Here is a 23,863-nt window from a genome sequence, read left to right as displayed (position 1 = left end):
AGTACAAAGAGTCCTTGTGTGCTATCAAGATGATGCACCGTCTCGTTGCATTGGTGTGAACTGGCAGCTTTCAGAGTGTAGCAGACCGGAGCGTTGCTAGTAACTGGAGGATTCATCTCGTTTCGTCGCTACTCTTTGGTCTGAACTTGCTACTGCATGTAGCCTACCGGTGTATCTTTCCATTAACTGAGCAGATGGATATATTTCCGGATATTTCAGCAGAGAGAAAGAGAAGCAGGAGATTGGCAGGGCAGTTGATTCTGAGGGAGCCGGAGTGACTGAGGTCAGTAGTGGTCTAGGTCTAAGGAAATGTGAGGTGTTTTGTTTTCTTCTAACAATAAGCATTTGTAGGTAGGTCCAGGCACGTGAGGCATAGCCTAAACTAAATAATTTCATAATATTTATTATATGCTAGCTATATTCTGACCAACTTAACTTTCTGCATTCATTGGCTGTGATAAATTAAATAAATATGTAGATGTTGCCTAAACGTAGGCTAGGCTAAACATGAGCATATGCCCACAGATACACATGTGAAAATAAAATGAAAGCCATCCTACAGACAGTAGGCTACATACATACATAATCGTTACACCAAATATTTTATTCCTTCCGCCATCAGGTTATTATATTTAGACAGTAGCCACTTTAAATAGGATCCTTATAAATAGCTTAATCAATATCAATACTTGTTGATTCAAGTCATACATTGTATACATCATGTGGCAGAATAAATTCTTTAATCAGAATCAGAAATACTGTAATAATCCCAGGGGGAAATTATTGTTGTTACGAACTCCAGATATACAGTACAAACATATATTATACAGACAACATATATATTAAAAACAAATTTACAGTAGTAATATATAAAAGATCAAATTTACAGTATTAATGTGCAAGGAGTGCAAAAAAAAATGAGAAGATTACAGAGAGGGGGTGTTCGACTCTCCGAGGGAGGCGTTGTAAAGTTGAATGACCACAGACAGGAACGATTTCCTGTGGCGCTCTGTGGTGCATCTGGGTGAGAGGAGTCTTCTGCTGAAGGTGCTCCTCTGCTGGGCCAGTGTGTCATAGAGAGGGTGTGAGACATTATCCAAGATGGACTGAAGCCTGGACAGCATCCTCCTCTCCACCATGGTCGTCAGTGTGTCCAGCTCCTCCCCCATGACATCACCAGCCCTCCGGATCAATTTGTTTGATTTTTCTTTATTTGAAAAAGGCTCAAAATTGTGTTGTCAAATTTCACTATGACCTTAAAATTCTGGTTCTTGGGTTATACTGTATGCAAGCCAATCTACACAGCAAAATGACAATGATTGAACCAATCTACAGCGCAGTTACAGTAATTATAATATAGTGTAATTAAATAGCATTCTTTGGACAACTTATCTTATAGAGAGAGGCATTAGATATATTATGCTATTACTTTATCACACATTTACATGAGCAGATAGATAGCATTTAAGTCATTGCTTACAGAAGAACTCATCAGGAGCAACATCTGGCCTAAGTAAATTCCCCCATGCAGCTTTGATGTGTCTAAAAGCTACTTTACAGTAACTTTTGTTGAACAGAGTAGAAATGGAAGAAGATATGTCTGTCACTTTTTACTTGTTAACATCTTGGTTTCTTGACTGGTAACTAGTAACAAAAGATGTGAGTGCAAAGATTTTGCAAACACAAGTTACAAATACCCTGGGGGCTAAGAGCGCCCTGTCTTTAAATCCTAGTGATGTCCCTGGGCCCAGCCGAAATTCAGAGTGCAGCTGGAGTCGTGGTGGGCGTATGTCATATGTCATGTGTACTCATGCAAATACTTGAGGAAATCTAGCAGTGGATATTTTTCAACCCCACACAGACCTGAACTTTGTAGAGAACAGTTATTTCTGGTTTCCAATTAACGTTTTAGCAATGTTTTTGTTTTCAGAAATGCTGAATCTCCTTAGATAATAGGCTATTGAAAGTTATCAAACCTTCCAAAGAAATGGACATGCAGATAAGTGTATAAAATTACAAAACAATTTAAGATAGACACGTATATAGGCTAAATGACGAATAAAAATCAGATTTGCTAGGGGATATATATATATATATACAGTACAGGCCAAAAGTTTGGACACACCTTCTCATTCAATGCGTTTCCTTTTTATTTTCATGACTATTTACATTGTAGATTCTCACTGAAGGCATCAAAACTATGAATGAACACATATGGAATTATGTACTTAACAAAAAAGTGTGAAATAACTGAAAACATGTCTTATATATTAGATTTTTTTCCAAGTAGCCACTCTTTGCTTTTTTATTAATAAGGGAAAAAATTCAACTCATTAACCCTGCCAAAGCACACCTGTGAAGTGAAAACCATTTCAGGTGACTACCTCATGAAGCTCATTGAGAGAACACCAAGGGTTTGCAGAGTTGTCAAAAAAAAGCAAAGGGTGACTACTAAAAAAAAAAGAATCTAAAATATAAGACATGTTTTCAGTTATTTCACACTTTTTTGTTAAGTACATAATTCCATATGTGTTCATTCATAGTTTTGATGCTTTCAGTGAGAATCTACAATGTAAATAGTCATGAAAATAAAGAAACACAATGAATGAGAAGGTGTGTCCAAACTTTTGGCCTGTACTGTATATATATATATATATATATATATATATATATATATATATATATATATATATATACACACACACACACACACAGTCGGTATTGCGGCGTATAAAACTTAAAAACTAATCCAAACGCCGCAGCAGGCTAAGACGTGGTTTTACACTGAAGACGCGTCACGCTGAACCATTGCACTTGATGGAATGTCTTTATTGATCCATTTCACAGGCTTAGCAAGAAACAGCACTTACTTGTATTGATGCATTTCATAAGCTGTGCAAAGATACCTCAGACAGTGCAGTAATAGAAGATACCAACGGTGACGGTCAACACGAAGTTGCTCACCCTGCAGCCATCATCCCAACACCTGGTCAAACCCGCACAAGTGAACGCACACACACACTAATACAGTCACCACATCCCGGTGACACCCACAGTAATCAACGACGTCACTAAGCGCATGCACATACACAATAGCGCAAAAAAGGGGGAAAGATCATAAGACTAATCAAACCCAATGTATGGCTCCTACAGTCGTGCTCATAAGTTTACATACCCATGCTAAACTTGACTAAAAAGAGGAATAAAAAAAAATCTTTTGGAAATTGATCTTAAAGCCTTAATTTAAAAAAATTAGGAAAAATACTACCTTTTAAGGACACCAATTTTCTTTGTGAATGAATAATGTATCGTAAATAAATAAATGTTCTTCCTTAAAATACAGGAGGCATAAGTATACATACCCCTATGTTAAATTCCCATAGAGGCAGGCAGATTTTTATTTTTAAAGGCCAGTTATTTCATGGATCCAGGATACTATGCATCCTGATAAAGTTCCCATGGCCTTTGGAATTAAAATAGCCTCACATCATCACATACCCTTCACCATACCTAGTTCAGTTAGCCTAATAGCTGGTTTGATTTGCATTGAGAGATGTTCTTATGGAGAGTAGGCCATGCCAATCTCTATATGGTATGGATTATTTTAAAAGGGACCAAATAATAGGCCCACATTCTTCCAAAGCAAGACAGAACTCTCATCAATATTCTCCTAGGTTTTGCCAGAAAATCTTCACAATTGGGCAATGCAAGCAAAGCAAATGCAAAACAGTTTCTGGACATCCATGACAGAACAATTCACATCAAGTCTCTCTTAAATGTTTTTTTTTTTTTTTTTTTTTAACATGGTTTCTATGAACAAATTAGGGCAGAAATGCGCCTTTACTGCGTCTCTGCCGCAAATTTCATCAGAAGAAGAAGCGGGCATACTGGTATATCCATGGCATGGGGCCCTATAGGAGGAGGAGCAGCATACAATGCATAGGATCGATCAAGCTGCGGTGACTCTGGTGCGCCGGAAGGAGGAGACAATGCCCACCACCCCATTTCTCTGCTCTGTCCTGATTGCACGGCACACAGCTACCTCGGTGCATTTTTATGCGCCCTCTCCTTTTTATTTCTTCATACAGGGAAAATAGGGGACTTTTACAACACCCTGCCGCCTTCTCGGCTTCCCCACAACCTGTCCTATTAACACAGCAACATCCTGGAGTAGTCGACGGCTTCATCCATGCATTGGAGTCCTTGGCCCCAGCGAACCGGCTCCGGCTTCAGCCATGTCGGACAGGAATGCAGCGGCTGGCGGCGGTGACAGAGCGAGAGGCGAACCGGCAGGTAATTGAAACAATACTAAAGCTATTCACCACTTTGAATGTTAACACTAGGGTAACACCAACCTATGCGCGGCATTGAGATTTAGCGTTCCCAGAAAAAGAGAAGCGCAGTGTTTTTTTTTTTTTTTTTTTTTGTTTGTTGGCGATGTCTCACCGTTTGATCGTAACTATCCCAAAACTAGGTCAGTAGAGCAAACTCGCCCTCTGTGCTGTTTATGTAACACTGCACGACGTTGTTTGTCATATCGCCAGCGTGCAACATATATGACCAACGTTTTATCTCGGCTTATCATAATAACGTTAGCTAGCTACTGTACATCTACAGTGTAGTAGTGTTTGCTAATGTCTATATATCTAGCAATATGGCTAATGTCAACCTAAAGGACTGAACCACGCAAATGTTAGCTTAGCAATGGTAGCGAGGCCTGTTTACCAGGGCAACGGGTTCACATCAGAGGTGGTTTTACAGCGCATGACGGTTTGTCACTGTAGATATTTTTTGACACTTTGACGTCTTATGCTTGTCAAACTAGCATTAATGCGCGGTGCTGTTTATGCACAACTAACGTTAGATAAATAACGCTATATGGTCGGTCGCCCCAACGGTCTAATGTGTAACGTTAACGTTAAGACCGCGGTGAAGATAGTTTAATATTTGACATTCGTCGGTTTTCGCGGATGTTACCTTCAATAGCTCCGTGTCAATACTTCGATTTCCCCCAGTTTCTGGGTATGTTGTAGAGCTTATTTAGACAGACGTTTCACACTTATTTTTAATTCAAAATCACCAAAAATGTGGACACAGTTTAGAGCGCATAGAACTGAATGTCTGTCCAACGCGCCCGTCACAATAGGCGTACTTAGGGACCGTCGTAAAATTGCAACTCTACTAATTTTAATCTTCATTAACTTTTTTGTTTTACAACATAGACATCTCAAACCACTTCCATTAAAGAGAGGGAGAGCCATTAAACATTTCACACTTGTGAATTAGTAAAAATAAATAAATGTAAATAAAGATGTAGGCTATAGTTACCAATAAATATGGTAGTTTCAACCATTTTCTAATTAATGAATATATTGACATTAAACCACCTGTAATATGTCTCTGGCATCCTCTCACAAATGGGGGATATGGGATTTGCTAACTACCTTTTCACAAACCAACAGCTGTGAAAGTTGTGATAAGATGTCTGAGACATATTACAGGTTGTTTGATGTCAATATATTCATCGAAGTATTGACACGGAGCTATTGAAGGTAACATCCGCGAAAACCGACGAATGTCAAATATTAAACTATCTTCGCCGCGGTAACGTTAAGCTTGGACGAAGCAGGCTTTGTGGTTAGTTAGCTAGCTGTACCATGTTCATGGTCTCTTTAGGGACTGTACGTCTCTGCCTGTCCACAATCTACTCAGCTGCACTTTAATTCAAATAACTTAAATCAATAAGTCAAAGACCAACTTCACTTAAATACTTTCACCTCACAATAAACACGAGTTGTCAGTACCAGTCATAGTGTCAGTAACGTTAGTGTCCCTGGTTTTACCGTAAACATAAATTCATGGTTAACTGCTGAATGATCATCTTTTTAGCTTTGATGTTACCATGTATTATTAGTCTTCAGGAAACATCAGCTACCACAGGGCTCAAACTGCTATGGGCTTTATGTTTTCAAGAGATTAATTAAAAATCTGATAAATTAAAAAAAAAAAAATGTTGAAATGAGGCATATTAGCCAATATCAAGATATTTGTCCTGCACAAAAGGGTCAAGTTCTGTATTTTGCATTGTTAAGACAATGCCTTGTCACTTTTGTAGGCTCAATGGTGTTGCATGGTAAAGTTACATAAAATAGACACATCAGGATCAAACAACAGGATCATTAACTTTAGTTAAGTTATTGCACAAATAGTCACTCTTTAGACAAAACAACAGCCTGTTGTATTTGTGTCTATCAGGTACTGGCTGATAAAGCTGGAATCAATAAAGGAGGAGGTTTTTAAAGATCAAGTTCAACAACTGTACAATGCATTATTATAAATAACACACTTCCAACTGAATTTTCAAGTTTTGTTTTGTAGTTTTAAGTTTATGGAGATTGCTGAGATACTTGACAAAATGTTAGTTCCAGTGCAATAAATGTTTCTGTCAAATGTACAGGCTTCATTATAATGTCAAATTGCTCCTAAACATAGTTTCTAAAGAGACAATGTGGGGATACTGATTACACCAATTTAAAGCAGTGGTCTTTCCTCCGAGAGATACAAGATTGGTGCTTTTTAGTAATATTTTAACAAACTAAAAAAATTCCTTAATGTCTGGTGATGTGTTTTTCGTGCAAGTGGATATTGTGATGGTATTTAAACAGCCTTTATTGTATTACATACAACATTCAATTGACAAATCAATTCATTGTTTTAGCTCTAGAGGATATTCCATTATAGTTGGCTTTGAACCTAAAAGAGTTGCAGCCACTTTTGAAAGCATCTACTGATACGCTACCACGTAATAAAGCCCTAAAGAAAATCTACGTTAAAGTAGTTTATTTAGGTTCTTTTTCCGTTATAACTGACTGTCAAACTGGAAAATAAAAGAAAGTTCTGTGTTTGTTCATGTTTCACAAAGAGTTTAACCTGAGCCAGACTGACAGCAAAGATAGAAATAATATCACATCCATACAGGGATAGTAGTATACAGCTGTTAAAACATAATAAAATATATGACACACTGGTATCGGATCGGTACTCTGTATCGGATCGGTACTCTGTATCGGCCGATACGCAAGTTCAGGTATCGGAATCGGTATCGGGAAGCAAAAACTGGTATCGGGCCATCTCTAGTCAGAATGCTGCAGTGGACCTTTTCACTGTAACCATATGTAACTAGTACTATCTAGAAGATCTTATTTTCATATAAGTAGTTTCCAACACACATAATCATATACATTTCTGAAAATAACGGTCTACTGAAAAGAATATTCAAGTCCTCTCTCTTCCTTGTCCATACACAGCTTGCTTTTTCCGTAGAATATTTTCTCTGCCTGACAACACACCAATTGATATTAAATTAGCATGCAGTTAACTGTGTGTTTGTTATAAGACAAATGTTTTATGGTGACTTGAGTGTTAACAAATCAAGCAATTGTGTTGGCATCCATCAGAGACTGAACTTACTGGGCAGGTCCCAGCAAGGTGTGTAAATGATTAACTTTATGAATCAGAAATATGATGGCACAGGGTAGTTCATGACCTAGTTTGATTTTACAGTTTATCGCTGTTGTATACCTTTTTGAATAATGTTATAATTAACTTGAAAGTTTTACATGGTAAATCAATCAGCCGTTTTCTCGTGATGCTGTTACTGTGTGAGAATGGGAAATGCAGTACAACTGGTGAGGTTATGCAGCAGATGCTCATCCATGGATTGAGAGAATGAGCAAGTTAATGAACATGTGACAACAGGAGAGAGGGATTATGGGAGTTGGCAGAGGGAGGTCTGTATGGCCTGATGTCCATTCATTTAGTTGCCCTCACTTTAGCCCTGTAATCCAACAGATCTTGACACGGGGATCGGGATTAAAAATCAGGTTGTTGATCTGTTAATGGCTCTTTGGGTCATAGGGTCTGTGGAACAGAGTGGATAATAGGAGCCATGGATATCAACCGCATTAGGTGAGTCTCGTGCAGTTCTCACGAGTTTCTCTCCCACATGTACACTAGCATACTTCTGATGCCATGACTAAATCACAGTCATTAAGGCAGCTCCACATTTTACCAGAATAGACATTTTGTTGCAGAGATATACCGTAAAGAGGGAGGCAGTAGAGCTGCACTATCTTGGCTTAGTCTTTGAACAGCTCTTCCACAGCAGCTTCGGCCTAAAGTGCTCACGTTATGGTCCTTTTCAGGTCCATAATTGAATTTCGAGGTTGTACCAGAAAAGGTTTACATGGTTTAATTTTCAATAAACACCATATTTTTGTTGTACTGCACAATGCTGCAGCTCATCTTTTCAACCTGTGTGTTGAGCTCTGTTTTAGCTACAGACTGAGACATCTCACTTCTGTTCCATCTTTGTTGGGAGTCGCACATGTGCAGCACCTAGGTAAGGACTACTACCCAGTCAGAAGCAGAGTATGATGGCGTGCCACGCTAGCAGCTATGCAAGCATTATAACGTGTGTTACAAAGTGGTGCACGTTCATCACGGAAGTAAAGGCTAGACTACAATAGAGCTGTTTGGAGCAGTTTGTGAACAGTGTTTTCTGTTGGAGATGGTAAGTCCCTTTGGGCTTTTTCACTTTGTAAACCTATTACATGCACAAAAAATATATATGTCACTATAAAGGAAAGGGAAAAAGCCAAAAATCATAATATGAGCACTTTAAATAATCTCTTATAGCACGTGCCCTCATCCATTCAAATAAAGACCTCTGTGGGCAAGCAACAAAATTCAGGAATTGGCAGCATGCAAGTTTATGGCTGACTGATGGATTGTTTTTAGCTGGGGTGAGATTTAGGGCTGCAATGATTATTTTAATAATCAGTTGTGCTTTTCGATGCCATGGAGAGTAAAGTGTACAAGTTTCCATTGCAGCAGAGTTGACAGCAGGTGATTTCACTGATTTACACTCCTTCAGAAAAATCACCTGATGTAGTCAATGGCTGGAATGATGCTTAAGTCTCCATGGCACGTGAGAAGAGACCCTGGATTAGTCGGTAAGCAAAGCTAATTGTAAAAAATAATTTATTGATGAATACTAAACATGTGGGTCACAGTCAAATGTAAGGATTTGCTTTTCAATTTTCACATTTTGGATACTCCTGGTTGTTTTGGCTGCTCACAGAGAATAGCAAAGTTATATCACTTTCTGGTCTCATGTGATTGACATTTTTTAGGCAATATGGGAAAACGTGAGTAACAGAACGGTGGCTCAGTGGTTAGCACTTCTGCCTCACAGCAAGAAGGCTCTGGATTTGAATCCAGGTTGTTCCGGGCCTTTCTGTGTGGAGTTTGCATGTTCTGCTGTGTTTGCATGGATTTTACTCCGGGTGCTCCGGTTTCTTCCCACCATAAAGACATGCATACTAGGACTACAGTTGAAAATTAGCCGACTGGCTAACACTGGCGCTTTTACAGAAATGTTGATTAATGTGCATTGTCCTAATCAAATAAACTTAGAACAACATAAATGGAGAGCCAATGTCACTACCCATCAACATGTTTTTTTCTGTTATAGTCCATTGTAAATATCTTTGGATTTTAGACTGTTGGTCGGACAAAACAAGGAATTTAAAAACGTTACTTTAGATTCTGGGACATTGTGATGAGCACATTTCACTATTTTGTACTTTTTAAATAAATAATCCAAATTGAAATCGTTAGATTAGCTGATAGGTAAATGATAATTTTGGTTGCAACTCTAATTGAACATTGGCAAGATGTATTGGACCTAGGGGGATATGGCCAAAATCTTCTATCCTGATATTGGTCCTTTAATATCTCAACAACGATTCCACACTCCATGTTGGCAAAACAGCGCCTCTATGGTTTGCACAAGCTTCACTCCAATGTTCAAGGATCAGAACGTAAAGCGTTGTCCACATGATGTAAATATTGTCAGACTGCAGGTCTTTTCTAGACTCTGCAGTCTAACGACACATCCGGCCACTCTTCTCAAAGCTCTCCAGAAAGTTCTGCACTGTGGAGCCGAGCAGCTATAAGAACCAGCCATCTACCTTCACCAGCCTCAGTGTAATTTGAGCGAAAGCTAGTATAGTTTGGGTGTTTATTGTTTTACTACTTACTGTACTCCAATGATTAATGCAAAAAATCCTGACACATTACCAGTCTTACCAATCCTAGGAAACAGTCAGGCATGCATATACAGTATATACATATTAGTGTTAAAATTCATTTCTTAAAATGAATTGGAAAGGAAGCTGCTGTTGCTATTTACCCGCACTTTTGTGGCAGTTTTGTCAATAATTTTCATAATTTTGGTTTATCCCGGTATGAACAGATAAGAGTTCCTCTTTAATTACACTGTTCCTGCTACCACGTAGACTGATATGGAGCCATTTTAAATTAGTGGTGTGACAGATGCAGTCCATAAGAAACTGCTCAACAAGGCTGTTTGGGGGCTCCTAATAAGAACATTGTAATAATATTTGGGCGAGTCATCAGAGAAATTGCAATCTGTCAGATTTATAGCATGGAGTGCAGTAGTGCCACGGAGTGTATCAATGAGTCCTTAGCCCTTACGAGCAGTTATAACTCATTGTGTCTTGTGTGTTTCAGAAGATGTGCTGGTTGAGGAGAACCAAAGTGGTTCTGTGTCTTTGCCCAGCCTGATGACCCCCTCCTCAGCTGCTTGCATGTCCTTGAGCATGGAGATGCCCCGGAAGCGCAAGGGCAGCTTGGACAACCAGTAAGTAGTGTGATTGCTTTAATTTGGCTTACTCAAAATCTCTAAAATCCAGTTACCTAAATTGTTGCTAGCTGCTATTGATAGTCATGAGTTTTTTTCCTAGGGATACAAAATCTTCTTCCATCCCTGACGCAGATATGGAAGACATCCAAAACAGGTAGCGTGTGCTAATTAAGGACGTTTCAGCGCTGACCTGTTTATTCTATGCTATTTGGCATTTGCATATTATTGCTTGGCATACATACCGTATATCCATACATAGTATGTCGTGGATACATTTTTTATAAGCTGCTGTAACAGTATCATTTCCCACTGTGATTAATGAAGTACTCCATCTAGAGATGGCCCGATACCACTTTTTTGCTTACCGATTCCGATACCTGAACTTGCGTATCGGCCGATACCGAGTACCAATCCGATACCAGTGTGTCATATATTTCATTATGTTTTAACAACTGTATACTACTATCCCTGTATGGATGTGATATGATTTCTATCTCTGTCGGTCTGGCTCAGGTTAAACTCTTTGTGAAACATAAACAAACACAAACAATGAATGCCGTAGAACTTTCTTTTATTCTCCAGTTTGACAGTCAGTTATAACGGAAAAAGAACATAAATAAACTACTTTAATGTAGATTTTCTTTAGGGCTTTATTACGTGGTATCGGATCGGTGCATAAACTCCAGTACTTCCCGATACCGATACCAGCGTTTTAGGCAGTATCGGAGCCGATATCGATACTGGTATCGGTATCGGAACATCTCTAACTCCATCTATGTATGTATGTATGTATGTATGTATGTATGTATGTATGTATGTCTGTATGTCTGTATGTCTGTCTGTCTGTCTGTCTGTCTGTCTGTCTGTCTGTCTGTCTGTCTGTCTGTCTGTCTGTCTGTCTGCCTGCCTGCATTTAAATTTGTATTTTTCTGCTCTACAGGTCAGATGGAGAGGACCAAAATGTCAAATTGAAATGCTTCCGGTAGGCTATGTTTGACCCCTCCACATTTATAACATTTCAGTGTTATTATATCTTAAAATGTTCATTGTCCATGCAGATGATCTGTAAAGTAAAAGGAGGAAACCCCCCTTTTAATTTTCTAAATTGTTTATTATTTAATGTCTCTGCAGGGAACCGCACAGCCAAATTGAGAAGAGAAGACGGGACAAAATGAACAATCTCATTGACGAATTATCAGCCATGATCCCTACCTGTAACCCCATGTCCCGTAAGCTGGACAAACTCACTGTGCTCAGAATGGCCGTGCAGCACCTCAAATCTCTCAAAGGTTAACATATTAAAAATAATTTACCCTGACTTTGACACCACTAATGCATTCAGTTGATTAAGAGAAAGTTCTGGTTTATTGCAATTTAGGTTTTATTTGTTTAAGTTTTGGCCATCATTTTTATCGGCCATGATAACCTTGGACTCTCTGGTACAATGTTACATACAGCAGTTAGTGAGATTTGTTGACAAGAAAACATCCAATCGGGCATGAGACTAGCAGTCAGAAAATCAGACAAACTAACTGTTTATTCAGACTACGTAAACCACTTTATTATTAGGTAAAATTCAACGTGAGCACACGAAAAAAAATATGAACAGGAAAACTATGGAAAATTGAAGTTGAAAGAGGAAGTATCTCTGTATAGTATACTGACAGTTTTGTTAATAATTTGACAATTTTCCTTCATTTTCTTTTACATATAAGTTTGGCTAACCTGAGGGGTTGTTCAAAACCTCTCCTAATCGCAATACAAAACGTGTTCCTTTCCCATCTAGACTTGTTTTTAGCAATTTGATCATGTTCCCAGATATCAATAGTTAACTTAGTGAGTACTATATTGTTGCTGTTTATGTCTGTCTGTCTGTCTGTCTATCTATCTATCTATCTATCTATCTATCTATCTATCTATCTATCTATCTATCTATCTATCTATCTATCTATCTATCTATCTATCTATCTATGTTGTAATAAACTGGGAGTAGTCTTTAAACCTAATGTCTAAATGTTAAAAAAATACTCTCATATTGAACTGGCTGTGTAACATTTTTGTCTGTTTTCAGGTTCAGCAAGTTCTTTTTCTGAAGCCAACTACAAACCGTCATTCCTTCCCAACGAGGAGCTCAAACACCTTGTCCTCAAGGTAAACCAACCATTGACAAAGGCAACTGAAATTGCAATGAAATACATTTGCCATCATTTGAGGATGTTTCAAACGTTTCATTCAAAAGCTACCATCAGGCTATAATGTTAAAGGAGAATTCTGGTCAATTTCAACACATAGCTATGTTGTTTGTTGTCACGTAGTGCTGTCAGTAGCGAGAAAAATGAAAATAATCGGTGTTGCCTACACAGAGTTATGCTACTGCTAGCTTTCGCACCCAGGCGGCTGAAACTGGGTAGGTTTTAAACATGCTTTTAACCTCTTAACATGTTCGAGATGTCATTACAAGTGCCTTGCCATGTGAACTGATTTCTTCCGATTGAGAAAGTAGATGTGAAAGAAATGCCTAAAAGTTGTGTTAATTCATACCTCTGTTTAGTTCCGGTGGTGAGACGGCAAGACAAGTGTTTAGGGACCATCTACAAACTACAACGCCGAAAAAAACACTGACAGCACTATGTGACAACAAACAACATAGCTACATGTTGAATTCGACCGGAATTCCTTTAAGCTAGTAACGTAATGCCTCTGCTATACTGTGGGTTCTGTTCATATGAAACTACGTACAAAACAACCCAAATTATCAAGCAAGATCATCAAAATTCTTATACATGCATTCATTTTCAGATGTAATCACTGTGTAGATTGTAATTGATGCACTGAATTTCCATGAAAATAATTGAAATGCTACTGTTCAGTTTAAAAACTATAAATAAATAAATACTCAACTCAATGGACTCTTACTTTTGTCTTGATCATGTCATCATATTGGCTCCCCTATTTCCCCCCATGTTTTTTTGTTGTGCAGGCTGCAGATGGGTTCCTGTTTGTAGTGGGCTGTGATCGTGGGAAAATAGTTTTTGTCTCAGAGTCCGTCACGAAGATATTAAATTATAGTCTGGTAACGCTTTTACATTTGTTACTGTGTCAGCAGCATCTTTGTTAATGTGAAACTCCGAACACACCAGATGGATTGGATTGCGTTGTCTTGGCACCAATAGTACCCACCAACGCATGTGTGAGACCATATTTGACGCACAGATTGCACAGAAATACACTTCAAATAAATACAAAATTGATGGTTATATTTGCATTATGACATCAGAATGTCTTTACTTTTATTTAATGTAAGTTAAATATATTAATCCACAAAGGAAGTGGATTGAAGTTGTTTAGATAATTTTGCAGATTCAATTCTAGAATTTGTTATTAAATTATTCTGCTTCATGTGAGATCCTAAAGCTGCCTACGCATGATCCACGGTAAAACCGTTCTGCGCTGGCTGTCCTATGGTTTTCCTATGGGAAGAGTGGTGCTGCCCAACATGACGGAGCGCTACCCTTGGCGTTGTGCGGAATTGCTGCCGAGCACTGCGCTCAAAGTTCAAAATGATTTCAACTTTGACCTTGTGACTGCTGATCTTTTTAAGGCCACCAATTCCAGAACGTATATCTGCACTTTGCCTCTCTGCTCTGTGCTCTACCTGGCGGTTTTACTGCAGATCATGTGTAGGCTTGATAGATCTTTTTGGTTTAAAAAATTTATTCCTAGCAAAACGTTCATTGTGCTTTTGGATCACAGTGTAATGTAAATATACTGGAGGAAAAAGGCATTCTTAAGCTGTCCTTCAACAAAGCTCTGATTGCTCCTTTGCTTGTTCTTATTAAATCGAAATCGGCTCCATCTCTGCTCCACACAGCATCTGGTGTGCTCCGGGGTCAACAGTCCACAATCAATGTACTTTGTTCAATTTGTTATTTGTCAGCAGGAGATGCCTTAGATGCAGAATGGTTTTGACATTTCTTTTAGCATGGGAACTGTGTTTACGTCAGTTTGATACGCTGTATGTTTTTCCTACAGGCAGAGCTGATTGGACAGAGCCTGTTTGATTACATACACCCAAAGGACATGGGAAAAGTGAAGGAGCAGCTGTCCGCTTCTGAATTATACCCTCGTGAACGGCTAATAGATGCTAAAAGTAAAGCAATTATTTATGGGTGTGTGTGTGAGTGAGTGAAAGACCGCTTATTTTAACACTCCTGTCATGTCTCCAGCCGGTCTGCAGGTCCAGGCTGACCTCCCAGTCGGTGCAGCGCGGCTATGTTCGGGCGCACGCCGCTCATTCTTTTGCCGAATGAAGTACAACAAAATTTCTATCAAGGTGGAGGAGAAGGAATTCCAAGCCAGCACCTCCAAAAAGAAAGGTGGGAAAATTATCCAGTGGGTTATCCAACTCCTCGCTTATGTACATTCAGGGTTTGAATTAATTTGGTTTCATATATAACAGCTAATAGACTATTTATCAGGTAGGCTTCCATTCATGTAAAGTATTGTTGGAAAGCAGAGGTTTTCAAACTGAGGGAGAGACCATAACTCAAACCTTTCCACAATATGCAATGTCCATAGTGAATATCCATCCATCCATCCATCCATCTTCGTCCGCTTATCCGGTGTCGGGTCGCGGGGGGAGCAGCTCCAGCAGGGGACCCCAAACTTCCCTTTCCCGAGCAACATTAACCAGCTCCGACTGGGGGATCCCGAGGCGTTCCCAGGCCAGGTTGGAGATATAATCCCTCCACCTAGTCCTGGGCCATAGTGAATAAACGACCACAAATCCACTTTGAAATCATAGAAAAAGACGCTCAACTCCAGATCTTGCTTAAGGATCTTCACATTTTTAAAGTTCTCTTCGTTAGCAAAGTAATTCAGTGAAAGTTGTCAATTGGTACATTGTAAAGGAAGTGCTCATATGCTCATAGTTGTTTTAGCATACGTTTAATGGGGCCAATTTGTCAAAATGTAAATACATTTTGGCAAAAAAAAAAATGGGGCTCAATTTGTTGCATGCAGTAACTCGCTGAATCCATTGCAACACTTTCGGCTTACCAGTTCTGTCCAGAGTTTCCCCCCACCCCCTTGACCCAACTCACCACCAGATGGTGATCGGTTCACAGGTGCGCTCCTCTCTTCACCGGAGTGTCCAAAACATGCGGCCTCAGATGATACGATTACAAAATCTATCATCGACCTTTGGCCTGGGGTGCTCTGGTACCAGGTACATTTATCAGCATCCCTATGTTTGAACATGGTGTTTGTTATAGACAATCCATGACTAGCACAGAAGCCTAACGACGAACGACCGCTCATGGTTTAAATCAGGGAGGCCGTGCCTCCCAATCACGTCTCTCCAGGTGTCTCCATCATTGCCCACGTGCTGTTAATAATGATGGAATTATATATTTTTGACATTTCTAGTGGTCGGAATGTCCCAGATGTCTCGGTTTTGTGGGATTTTATTTATTTTTGTGATTTGTATTTGCATGTGCCTACAGAGTCGCAGAAGTACTGCACGGTCCACTGTACAGGCTACATGCGCAGCTGGCCTACCAGTCATTTGGAAGTGGATGGTGACGGGGAGCCAGACCAGCAGGATAGCTCCTACTACAGCTGCCTGGTGGCGGTGGGACGCATCCACTCCCACTCATCTCCCCAGGTTAATGGAGAGGTCCGAGTTAAACCCATAGAGTTCATCACACGCTTTGCCATGGATGGAAAATTCACCTTTGTCGATCAAAGGTAGAAGTGAATTTGAATAAGGGGGTGGTAGAGGGTTGTTGTTTCTTGGTGCATGACTTTGTTAGTATAATGTAGAATCCTTGAGAAATTTCAAATATCTTCCACTGACATTTCTAACATCTTTTGGTACTGATCAACAGTAAATATGTCATATTGTATACAGTATTCTAATTACAGTATCTCACAAAAGTGAGTACACCCCTCACATTTTAGTATTGGGACAACACTGAGGAAATTACACTTTGCTACAATGTAAAGTATTAAGTGAACAGCTTGTATAACAGTGTAAATGTGCTGTCCAACACACAGCCATTAATGTCTAAACCGCTGGCAACAAAAGTGAGTACACCCCTATGTTAAATTCCCATAGAGGCAGGCAGATTTTTATTTTTAAAGGCCAGTTATTTCATGGATCCAGGATACTATGCATCCTGATAAATTTCCCCTAAAATAGCCCCACATCATCACATACCCTTCACCATACCTAGAGATTGGCATGGTTTTATGTCGGTTAGCCTAATAGCTGGTTTGATTTTCATTGAAAGATGATTTTATGGAAAGTACCCCATGCCAATCTCTAGGTATGGTGAAGGGCATGGGATGATATTTTAATTGTAGCAAAGTGTAAATTCTTCAGTGTTGTCCCATTAAAAGATATCATGAAATATTTACTAAAATGTGAGGGGTGTACTCACTTTTTTGAGATACTGTAGTACAGTAGTTGTTTAAAAGAAATTCATACCAACATGATACAATTGTGTACTCTTCAACCAGTTAACCCCTCCCCCCTCCCCCCTCCCCCCCGCAGAGCGACAACTATTCTTGGTTATCTTCCCCAAGAATTGCTTGGGACATCATGCTATGAGTACTTCCATCAAGACGACTTACCGCATTTAGCTGACAAACATCGAAAAGGTAAATTACATTTGTCAGTGACCTCACACCTTGCCTTGGAATCTTTATTATGTACACATATTTAGATGACATTTTATTTACTGGTACATCTGCAGTGTTGAAGCGCAGGTATATCTCTTAATGAATTTCTGCACATCTTGATGTTTATTTAAGTAGGTCGCACTATGTTGCAAAATCGCGATGGGTTCCCCATATTTTATGTCCGCTCGTCCTGTGATTATAGTGTTCTCAGCCCTAAATGGATGATGCGTTTCCACTGTTTGGACTGCTAACTTCCTCCTCCTTACTGTTTTTCTTCCACAGTGCTGCGGAGTAAAGACAAAATAGAGACAGACTGCTATAAGTTCAAAACAAAATTTGGCTCCTTCGTCACTCTGCAAAGTCAGTGGTTTAGTTTTGTCAATCCCTGGACCAAAGAAGTAGAATACATAGTGTCAACTAACACAGTTATATCGTGAGTATATGCTTCACTCTCTTTGTGCATTACCTAGATACTGAGGTACCTGAGGTAGACACGCAGTATATTAATCTGAGCTTCACCTGTTTTCTCATCCCACGACAAGGTATGATCCCGGTCGAACCAGTCGGTCGGAAGTCAAGTCTGAACTGTCGAGCAATTCCAAGACTTCTGAAGGTAAGTTAGTCTGAGATGTGTAGCCATAGCACACTATAAAGAACATGTTGTCTGTTCCTTTCACTCATAACGTTTTTGATTGACTTTTTTTGTTAGAAGATGGCAACAAGTCCCTTCAAGTTATACTAGGCATCTCCACCACGCCTGGAGCTATGATTTACGCTGGAAGCATAGGGACCCAGATCGCCAATGAACTGCTGGATTTCAACAGGTGTGGCCTCACAACAGAGAAAGTTCTCTCTCTTTACTTTTTTGTCAGAGGGGCAATGATAACTAAATCTGATAGACAATTGCAGAGAAAGAGAGCAATTCAGTTTTCTTTTTTTTTTTCTTTTTTAGCTGTGATTGCTTTGCTTATCTTGAAGTTGATCTGTGTTGTTTCAGGATGAACTCATCATCTTCCAGTGGCAGCATCAGCCCGTTCAGTCTACCACAGGATAAATGTCCACAAACTCACAATCAAATCAGCAACAGTGTAAGTCGGTGTACCTGCATATCTTTGTTTATCGGTGCATCTGTCTACAGTCATTAATGGGGTGGAAAAATCCACAAACCCCTATTCACAAAACTGCATGAAGTTTTTATAAGACCAGCCCAGTCCAAAATGGCTGAGTGTAATTTAAGAAAAAAGTTGAATTCACTAGGTTTTCAACCTGGGCGTCCCGACCCCAACTAGGGGTTGCCAAAGCTTCACGTGGAGAGGGGGGGGCGGGGTCGCAAGGCCTTCTTGATTGTAAGGGGTTAACCGCCTAACCCTCAGCATTTTATTTATTTATGTGAAGAAAACTAAATTAAATTGTTATTTTAAAAGTTTGAATTATTATTTAAGATATAAACTTGGGATAAGTAAACAGTCAAGACCTTAACATAAGCTATATTCACAGAGCCTTCCCTCTCTGCCTCGTCCCTGCATTAGAAAAGTATACAGTCAAAACAACCAAAGAGCTCATCGAACGATGGACAATCGTCAGGGAAAAGAAAACACTGAATTTTTCTACAATTTATGCATAATTGTTAAAAATAAATACATAATACAGACAGAGAATTGTATTAAAAGTTCTTAAAAAGAAACTGTAAAACTCATCTGTGATGCAATATTTACAGGAAATAATCGGCTTAAAATTCATCCAAATCTTGTTTTGCACAATCTTCCTGCAGTTATTGCCTTCACTATTTGGGTTAATTGTACACCTTTTCACCTGTTCTGTATTGAATATAAATGAGATATGTCACTTAGTTAGGGGGTCGTCAGTTTACTCAATAATAGAAAAGGGGTCCCTTAAGGAAAAAGGTTGGGAACCAGTGGTTTAATAAACCATATACTGTGTACTTACAGGTGTGTAGTGTCCATGGAGATTTAGGCCTACACTAGAGTATCATTTTTACAGTGCTACTTGGTGGAAATCCTCACATGAAATTCATTGTAACGACACCAAAACTGTTTTCAATAAAATGTGAACATAATTTTTTTTGTCTCAATATTTGGCCAAATGCAGTAAAAATACCTGAATAAAGTGTGAGATGTATCTGTGAAATTATGTTTGTTTGCCGTAGACAAATTGGGTATTGGGTAATTTCCTAAAGATGCCAAACATTTGATATGAAATGCAGCAATAAAACCTTAAACCTCTCCCCTGATGTAGACAATTGTTCATACACCTATCTGATAATTGGGACTACCTTCTATGTTGTTGTTGTTTTTTAATAAAACCGTGCAAGATGTTTGCAAATCTAAAAGCAGAGAAACATGTTTCAAACTGGCATTTTCACTATAGAAGCTCAGTCTGGCTGCCTCCTTTTGTTCAAATGTCTTACAGTAATGGAGAAAGATTTTTTTCTTGGATGTGAAACAACCATAATGTCATGCAATCACAGCTGTAGGTACTGGGAAGTTGTGGTGAATTTCCTCTGAAGGTTGAAAGGCATAATTTAAGCTGCGCAGATTTGATTTTTTTCCTCTCTCATGACTAAACTTCTGCCATGTTGCTGTACTATAACTCGCTCCTCCTTTGGTTTCTAGATGCCAAATGGAGAGGCTACAGACATGGAGATTCCAGGAAAGTCCAGCTCGGAGGATGAGCCCCAAGGAGCTGCATTCTTAGGAGGAGAATCCCTCATGGGTATGCTTTCTGATCCTGTTAATAATCTTATTTATAAATTGTATATTAGATTAGATTAGATTCAACTTTATTGTCATTGCACATGTCACAAGTATAGAGCAACGAGATGTAGTTGGTGTCTAACCAGAAGCGCTTAAGCAGTGATTAGATACATATTAAATAAATAACGTGCTGCATTATGAATAAATAGCATATGCTACAGTATTTTACAGTATTAATTACTACAGGTATGGACAGGCTATACTAATAACTATACAGTATGTACATTAGTGCAAGTTGTGAGTGTTGGATGGCTTTTACATATATAGGACAATATTTAATCCTCGCCATCTTATAAATCCAATACCTCATTTGTTTTCTTTTTTTCTTTCACTCCATCTCACTTCAGTGGAGAATTCCCAGCTGGACTTGGACAGCGTGGTTGGACCAGGCCTTAGCAGTCTTAGCAATGATGAAGCAGCCATGGCAGTGATCATGAGCCTCCTGGAGACGGACACAAACTTGGGCGAGGCTGTGGACTTTGAAGAGATGCACTGGTCTTCATAGAATCTGCTCTAATGGGACAACAATGGGTGTGATGTTGTAGCACACTGAAAAACACTCGGCCATTATTTTTGTGATGAGAACTGCTTGAATGCTTACTCTTACTTAAGCCAGCATTCCTTTTTGTTACAGGACCTTTTTTATTTATTAGTAACCTTTTTCAACATAAGCTGTGTAGTCTTCGTGTGGCTGCCCTTACAGGGAGTGGTATCAAAGACAATATGGGACACCTGCTTTCCCTCTTCAGAAGGAGGATGTGCCTCTAAAGCCTTACAGCGGTCTGCCTGGCCTGAAACGCTGTTCCTCACTGCTTTCTTTACTCCTCTACTGTCATCCTCTGTTTAACTGAAGAGGCCTCACAAGGTTGAAGAACCCATGAACGCAATTGACAGTGATGTACATCATGATGGCTCTGGATTTTCTCCTTCACCTACATTTAAACGAAGGTTGGGAGTGAAGATGCAAAAGAAATTTGCACTGAATTTGATCCTGTAATTAGGTACTGTATGGCCAATCTCTCTGACCCCTCAGGATCCGAGCCGTAGGTACCCAGTGTACCACGGCAGACCACACTTCCATAACCTCTAACTTTGAGAGTCACCTAATGGTGTGCCACTCGGAGATTTTCTCTTGTCAGTATCTGAACATTTTTCACGGAAGCAGTCCAGCAACATCCTCTCTCGTACATTGACTTGAACATGCTATATACTGTATGGGTGGATTTGGTATGGTTGCAAACACCATGTCTTCAAGCCATATCTGTCTTAAAGGGATAGTTTGCATAGGAAGAATATTTTCGTTTTTTAGTATATACACTTCTATGGACATGTAGTACAAAAATATTGGCTGCCCTGAAATTTAATTTGCCCTAGCTCTAAACCTTTAACATTTCTTGGCAGTAATGATCCACCTTCATGATCCACCTACATTTGTTGGAGAGCAGCCAGTTTTCGATGATTGACCATTCGTGAACTGCTTTGGAATTATGAGCATGACGGTACTACTTCATGCTAAGTGAAACACCAATTTAGAGGTACTGAAATGGAGGTTTGGTAGCAGCGGCTGAGCAGCAAACCCATTACAATTCTGTGACATTTTATCAATACATGTCTGAGGTTGATCTGAGTCTGATGGTAGAAGTGATAACCCAGGTCGTGATGGAAACAGAGCCGTGCCATTTAAACATAGTACGACACAGTTCTTAGTATCCAGCCGTATTTTGTCCTACACTTTAAGGTTTTACATGCTTCCCTACATACTGTACATTGATACAGAGTTTTGTTCACCTGTGTGTTCTTACACTTCTTGTACGCTGTATAATCTTGCAAGTAAGCCATAGTTTAAGCTTTTTTTTTTTTTTTTCCACGTACTATTATGCACTGGCAGTCTTTCAAAAGACATGTTTTATGTGCTTGTCAGAGGCACATGCCATCATGCATACCATATTTAAGTTATTATGCTATGCAGAGCTACCGTTCCATAAATTCTAAGTTTGAAGGTATATACAGTATATTATGTAATCCTTTCTCCCTCCATGTAATATGTCACTCATGCATGACTCAAAAACCCCAGTTTGGTGAAAACTTGAATGATCCCTTTTTTGATTTACATCATGTAGAGTTTTGTTTTTACCCATGTTTGCCGTTGAATACCTTGGATTTTACAAACGGAACATTTACAGCCATCACGTGAGGATCCATATGTTAGTGTGGCAGTCAGATGGCCTTATGGGTTGATGTAAGGTAAAAACTTTGAATTACCCAAGTATGTTAAATTATTGTCACACAGTGATGTTGGTGCCCAATAATACAGACCTTATGTTTTTACACAAAGGTTCAGTTTTAAAAATATATTGTATTGGCTTGTTTTAAAAATGTAAGCGCTTTTGTACACTTCCCCGCTTGTAAAAAGAAAATTGGAACATACTGAAATCAAGCTAAATTATCATTTGGCAAATAGATTTTTTGATTGTATGTTACATTTATCACATTTCTTTTACCTGAATAATTAAGAGTTTTGTGAATTGCTGGAGGCTCACATGGAGTGAAGTCAGTACAGTATATTTTAACTTAATCCTAATTTCTGTTAAGTGTTTAGACTAAATCTGTATCTTACCTCCTTTCATCAGTATCGCAACCAATCAGTCAAATATACAGTGTATGGAACTGTGTAGCTTTTAAACCATGGCATCATTCATTTTGGTATCTCGAGCCACCCCACTCTGGGGGACTGTTGCAGATTTTCCAATAAGAACTCTTAAAGGGTTGTGAATCATGAAGAGTACCATCTTTTGTTTCAAATGCTTGAATTCCGAGTAGCCAGTGGATGGAGCAGCTGACCACGCAAGGACCCTCCTGCTTGTGTCCGAAGTGCCTTTGGACATGTCTGCTCGGACACTCGACAAACCTGCGTGTTGCTTATGGAGACCGCCTCCCACCTGGCAACCTCCGCAGACTGAAAGGAGGGCTAAAATGTATCATTGGATTAACTTGACGCATACTGCGCACATCATGAAATGAAGCGGAAGCTTGTTCACAGATAAAACAGGAGTTGTATATGTTGGCTTCAGCACTCCCTACCTAACCAAACAAGCAAAGCTGCGGGGCCGTGCCATAGACACAGGATGGTCTTTTTTTCTTTAAAGCCAACTAGTCCAGTTTGTATTATTTTTTTGATCCTGTTCTTGTTCAGTTGTTGTACTGTTGTAGCTGTAATTTTCCTAGAAAGCTAAAACAATGCTCCTAATTCAGTTTATTTGGTGGTGACTGAATGATAAACCTTGCTGAGAGGTCATGTTTTTGCTTCTGTCTCCATTTGACATAAAACTACTTTTTATAAGCTAGGGAACATTATGTTTTGATTTCATGCCCTGCTTTGTGTCTAGTTGCATGCCGCTTTTTTGAAATCATTTATTGTTGGTTTTTGAAATGTGTTGCATCATTAGACTAGGCTAGGAAGTTAAGACAGACTGGTGACAGCCAGCCAACTGGCACTGCACAGGAGGAAGCTGTTGTGGAGCTTGTTACTGCCTCAATTGTACCCCTTCCTGCCACTTTTTTTTTTTCCTTCTCGTTTGATTTTTAGTCCCCGGTGGAATCACTTACTGTATTTGTCTATTGCTGCTATACTATCAACATGTCTGGGCTGTCTTCCCAGGTTGTCAGGTTGTTAATA

At 39.3% G+C, this 23,863-nt stretch overlaps 1 protein-coding gene across 5 annotated transcripts; it reads left to right on the top strand.

Moving 5' to 3' along the window:
* The first annotated feature begins 179 nt into the window (after nucleotides 1–179).
* bmal2 (basic helix-loop-helix ARNT like 2) lies at nucleotides 180–23,863 on the top strand. 5 transcript variants are annotated; one of them, XM_028584624.1, is made up of 18 exons: nucleotides 180–283; nucleotides 4,089–4,293; nucleotides 10,597–10,726; nucleotides 10,830–10,883; nucleotides 11,670–11,711; nucleotides 11,861–12,018; nucleotides 12,801–12,880; nucleotides 13,710–13,802; nucleotides 14,762–14,879; nucleotides 14,956–15,105; nucleotides 16,234–16,477; nucleotides 17,286–17,392; nucleotides 17,696–17,846; nucleotides 17,956–18,026; nucleotides 18,123–18,237; nucleotides 18,411–18,501; nucleotides 20,047–20,146; nucleotides 20,535–23,861. In XM_028584624.1, the coding sequence occupies exons 2-18, from the start codon at nucleotides 4,236–4,238 to the stop codon at nucleotides 20,690–20,692; spliced, it is 1,920 nt and encodes a 639-aa protein (XP_028440425.1). In that variant the 5' UTR covers nucleotides 180–283; nucleotides 4,089–4,235; the 3' UTR covers nucleotides 20,693–23,861. The 5 variants fall into 5 exon arrangements, with proteins under 5 accessions (XP_028440425.1, XP_028440428.1, XP_028440427.1 ...); XM_028584627.1 differs by having other exon boundaries at nucleotides 189–283; nucleotides 3,826–4,293; nucleotides 18,126–18,237; nucleotides 20,535–23,863; XM_028584626.1 differs by having other exon boundaries at nucleotides 189–283; nucleotides 3,826–4,293; nucleotides 10,600–10,726; nucleotides 20,535–23,862.

The sequence above is a fragment of the Perca flavescens genome, chromosome 8 (assembly GCF_004354835.1).
Source record: "Perca flavescens isolate YP-PL-M2 chromosome 8, PFLA_1.0, whole genome shotgun sequence".
In the NCBI taxonomy this organism is placed as follows: Eukaryota; Metazoa; Chordata; class Actinopteri; order Perciformes; family Percidae; genus Perca; species Perca flavescens.
The sequence above is the reverse complement of the archived record's forward strand: the minus strand, read 5'-3'. Positions and strand labels throughout refer to the sequence as shown.